At 44.5% G+C, this 4,929-nt stretch overlaps 1 protein-coding gene across 1 annotated transcript; it reads right to left on the bottom strand.

The window, feature by feature from the left end:
- Positions 1-2,920: 2,920 nt before the first annotated feature.
- Positions 2,921-4,384, bottom strand: LOC139227137 (putative neuropeptide Y receptor type 6). The gene has a single exon (XM_070858205.1). The coding sequence runs from the start codon at positions 4,267-4,269 to the stop codon at positions 2,998-3,000; it is 1,272 nt and encodes a 423-aa protein (XP_070714306.1). The 5' UTR covers positions 4,270-4,384; the 3' UTR covers positions 2,921-2,997.
- Between the last annotated feature and the right edge of the window lie 545 nt (positions 4,385-4,929).

The raw sequence follows: 4,929 nt of genomic DNA, 5'->3' as shown, positions 1-4,929 counted from the left end.
GGATCTGCTGGGAACTTTTAAAAAGTTACTGCTGTCTCTTTTAAACATTTCAAGATAGTGAATGCTCCCACCTACACTCTAAACATAAACAATGTATTATCCAGAGAGCAGTGACCTGCACATGGCTGCAAGCGACGAGCTTGATGAGTAGAGTACAATTTGCAGGAAAAGGTACAGTGTTTGGTTCATAGCAGACTCAGTCTGCTTATTGAAATTGCCTGCCTGCTGAGGGCAAAAGTTGGAAAAAGTCTGACTGGCAACAGACAATTGAAATGAAGCGCAATTTTAACTTGTGTGTGATTAAACTGAATTAGAACATTAGAAGTGATAGAATGGGTATGTTTTTGTTTCTTTGATAGTCATAGTATTGTCGATCGCATGGAAGACAAATGGACGTTTTACTTTTCTTATTGTGCTGAAGAGATATATTAAATAGAGAACTGGTAATGAATTGCAACAGATTCTGGATTTAAAGAATATGTTTTTTTAAAGAGTTACTTGACTCCTCCCCAGTAGCTGTGGATAAATGTTGTCTTATGGCACTGGGATGTATAGATGAGAATAGTACTAGGTGTGATCCCTCCTCTATGATAAATTCTTGTTTCAGCTGTGATTGTCAGCATTACAGGAAAGTTACAAGTGAGATTTATGATCAAAAAGAGTAAGTCAAGTTGTAAACATATGTTACTAGTATATTTTTAAGAGTGACCAAAATAGGTGGGATTTTCAAGCCAAAATGAGTGTCTCTCCAAATGAGGGAATTTTGATAGACATGTTAGTCTTCACAGCCAAGGAGCCTATAAACAGTTACTGATACACGAAGAATGGCTTTGTATTAGAAGGCAAATGTTCCCTAAGAACATTAGCTCAGCAGCAATTGCCACCTTCAGGAAAAAAATGAGACAGAAATGCAGAGAGGGAAGAATCATGCATTTCTCATTTACAACATTGTATTTTAAACTTATGCTAAAAATAATGAGCTTGAACCATACAGAACAGGATGATCCCAGGCTCAATGCTCTGTCTGTGCTATAGGCTAGTCTCAGCTAGGGCAGTGGTAAGGGAGCTACAATTAGCTTCAGTGCCCCTGGGTTAGGGGGTGGAAAATCAGTCAGGGTTCCCACTTCAGTTTGGATTCAGCTAATACCACTCTTGTGGTCAAACTGCTTACTGTCAGGAATCACACATTAATAAGGGCGACTTGGAAAAGTACTAGAGGCTGTCAACATCTGCGGAACTGTAACACAGCATCACATCAATACCTCCAAGAGAGAAGAGGAGGGGAGAAAATTGACAGGAAAATAACAAAAACATTCAAAGTAAAATACTTTACACATGAATGGAAAAGGATGGCAACAAGTTACATGGCTGGATTGAAGAACACAAAACTATTTTTTGAAAAGAAGGGCAGAATACATGACTTTACTAAAATGATCAGAAATGGATCTTCCTATGAAGTATTGCAGGGAGTTACTGGAGAAATCAGCTGCTGTATTAACCTGTTCCAATATCACTGAGCCATCCTCTCTGGTAGGGCATTGTGCCTAGTGTCAGCACTCATCTCTGACTCAGAAGGGTGTGGGTTCCAGTAAGACATGAGCACAAAAATCTAGGCTGACACCGTAGTGCTGAGGAAATTGCTGCACTGTTTGAGGTGACAGACATTTTTCAGATGAGACATTAAACCGAGGGCCTGTCTGCTCTCTCAGGTGCATATAAAAGAACCCATTGCAATATTTCGAAGAAGAGCAGGGGAGTTATCCCTGGCGTCCTAGTCAATATTTATCCCTCACTCAACATCACTAAAACAGATTATCTAGTCGTTATCACACTGCTGTTTGTGGGAGCTTGTTGTGCGCAAATTGGCTGCTGCTTTTCCTGCATTACTGTACTTCATTGGCTGTCATGGCTTTATTTGGGATATTGTGAAAGGCATGATCTTTTTTCTTTTGTGCAGAAGGGCAAGAAAATAGTTTACAACTGGGGATGAAATTAAAGTGAAAATAACAATTGAGGAATTGTTTGCATTGCATTTATGATGGTGTCAAATGAGTTCTAGTGGAGCAATGGAGACATCAGCTCAGATAACCCCTGGCTGAAGAGCTTTAAAACATATTTTGAATGAAATTGAAAATAAGAGAATAGTAATTAACATCAACTCAGTTAATGTTTAATTCAGTGACTGTAACTACTATAATGACCAAATATGCACATTTTACAATTGTCAAACAAAGAAATGTAAACAAAACATGTTTCCACACAGACCTTACATTTAGTTCATTCCAATGTCCCAGCACATGAATAATTTTCCTCTTTTAAATTCAAATTGTAATCCGGTTGTGTTCTATTCGGTTCGCTGCAGCAAACCTTTCTCAGGAAATATATAATACAACTTACCACCGTGAAGGTCTCCTCACTCCTTCACGCTACTGGTTAACAGGCAAACCAACCAAAGTTAGTAGTAAACCTGGAAAACCAGTTTATAATGCAAATACAGACAGCAACTTCTGGGACCACGCCTGGGAATTGCACATTTAATTGTTTTGATTAAATAATGAACATTATTATTTACAAGCCAAAGTAAGTTACCTTTTATTACAATTCCGTAATCGCATTTATAGTCACTTAAAACAGGCAACTGTCTCAAACCACCGCAGGGATCGGAATTTCACGGAAATATCTTTGTATGCATTTCCCTTTTGATCGGAGGGCTCCATGTATACCGAGCATTTAAAGGGTCAGGAATAGCACTGGGACAGAACAGCCTGGAATGGGACGGTTCAATAGCTCTACCGCTGGTTTCTCAGGGAAGATTGCCGGAAGTTGCTTCAGTAATCTTTAAGGAGAAATTTATCCGGAGCGAAATAATTACAGAAACATCACATTTATGGTTACTTACAGATTGTAAATTCAAGGTAAAGGGGATCTGGAAAAGGACACAGAGGCACCCAATACTTGTGTCCTGACACATTTCCTACAACTAAGATTCATGCTGTTTTAATCGAACGTTGTTTCGCAAATGGTTACAGAAGATACACTTTTGCTCTTGGTGAGAGTTCGGCCGCATCTCGGGTAGCCTCTCCAGTTGCTGAACTCAGTTTTGGAAATGTCATTGGAATCTCTGTAAGAGAGCAGGATCGAAGAGCTGGATGGGGTCTGGGACATGGCAAAGTTGAAAGCCGAGGAGAAGCGGTCCCTGTAGCGTTTCTTGATCCTTTTGACAGACCTGTACAAGTTCCCTATAAAACAGTAACAGAGAGGGTTGAGGCTGGAGTTGGTCAGACCCAACCACTGGGCAAAAGAGCGAACGTGAAGGATCCAGCCTTGGTGGCCGCCGTCTTGCTGAGCGTTCGGCATATTCAGGTCGATCCAGATATCGATCACATACAGGGGCAACCACGACAAGGTGAAGAGCAAAACCAGAGCGACAACTATTTTGACAATCTTCTTGCGTGTCTTCAGCCTGGAGCTGTTCCCGACCAAATGTCTCTTGTTGCCCTCCTGAAAGCTGTCGTGGCTGCTCCAGAGGCGCCGGGCAGTCAGGAAACAGATGATGAGGTTGAAGGAGACGGGGAAGCCGTACAGGGCACAGAAGAGCAAGAAGTTGTAGCCTTGCCTCAGTTTGACATACGGCCAGTTTTCCGTGCACACGGGGATGGTCAACCTCCCTTCCAAAAGCACCAAGTTTTCCGTTTGATTCATGAAGATTAAAGGCATGCAGAGCCCGGAGGATACAAGCCAGACGGCGCAGATCATCCAGAAGATCCTTCTGCAGGTAAAGAAGGAGCGAGCGTTGAGGGGGCTGTGCACACTGTAGTAACGGTTGAGACTGATCACTGCAAGGCTCAAGACACTGGCGGAGACAGCCACTGCCTGGACAAAGGGCACAGCTCTGCACATGAAGTCCCCGAATACCCACGCGTTGTAGACCTGGTGCCCGAGGGTAACGGGCATGCAGATACATACCACCATCATATCGCAGACAGCCAGGTTGACCAAGAGACTGCGGGTCGCTGTGGCCCCGGCCAGCCGGTTCCTCCTCTTCCTGGTGAGGACCCTCAAGGCCATGATGTTCCCCACTAACCCCACGATGAAGGACAGAGAGTAAATTACCTCCAGGACAATGGTTGTGGGCTCGTAGCCCGAGAAGAGCAGGTTGATGTTTAAATGGATGGTCTCCCAGAAGCTCAGGTTGCTGCTGGGCTGGAATAAGGAGACGTTCCTGGGGAATCCTTCAAGGAATTCCAGACTGAAGTGGGTTGCATTCATGGTCACAGATTTCGTTCACTGAAGTGCCGAGTGAGTCCAGAGTGTGTCGAGCTCACCTTTTCCCTAAACACTGCCGGTTCCTTCCAGCGGTGTGAGACTCAGCCTGTGGGACTGACTGTGCTTCACCCAGCTCGACCTCCGGGACAACTCCTGCTCGGACCCGGGCTCCTCACACAGCCACATCCAGCGAGAACGCCAAACCTTCAACACGAACAGCAGAAAGCTCGTCACATCACAGGGCTGGGTCCAGACTGAGGGGCTTGACCCAAAGTTGCTGCTGATCCAAAAGTTTCGACCAGCCTTGTTTCCAAAGTATCAAAGTAAAAAAATATTCAGCAGCCTGATCGCCTCAAGTCCACGATGCAGCTGGGAAAACTTGCCCCAGTCCCCCAGAGACAAGCTGCCGGCTGTATCCGGCAGATGGACCTGTTCCTCTGCGGTGACCAGAATGAGATGACCAAGGGTCATCGACCCGAAACGTTAACTCTGCTTCCTCTCCACAGAGGCTGCCTGACCCGCTGAGATTTCCAGCATTTGCTGTTTTTATTCCAGATTCCAGCACCCGCAGTGTTTTGCTTTTGCGTTGAGATGGTCTGGGTCTGGCTGGAAGTAAGCCAGACTCCTCAGTCTTGGGCAGGTGGCGATGGCGAGCAAATATAC

The sequence above is a fragment of the Pristiophorus japonicus genome, chromosome 16 (genome assembly GCF_044704955.1).
Source record: "Pristiophorus japonicus isolate sPriJap1 chromosome 16, sPriJap1.hap1, whole genome shotgun sequence".
Taxonomy (NCBI): Eukaryota; Metazoa; Chordata; class Chondrichthyes; family Pristiophoridae; genus Pristiophorus; species Pristiophorus japonicus.
The sequence above is the reverse complement of the archived record's forward strand: the minus strand, read 5'-3'. Positions and strand labels throughout refer to the sequence as shown.

Excerpts from the sequence above, each read along its gene's own strand:
- LOC139227137 (XM_070858205.1), bottom strand. The coding sequence starts at position 4,269 with ATGAATGCAACCCACTTCAGTCTGGAATTCCTTGAAGGATTCCCCAGG.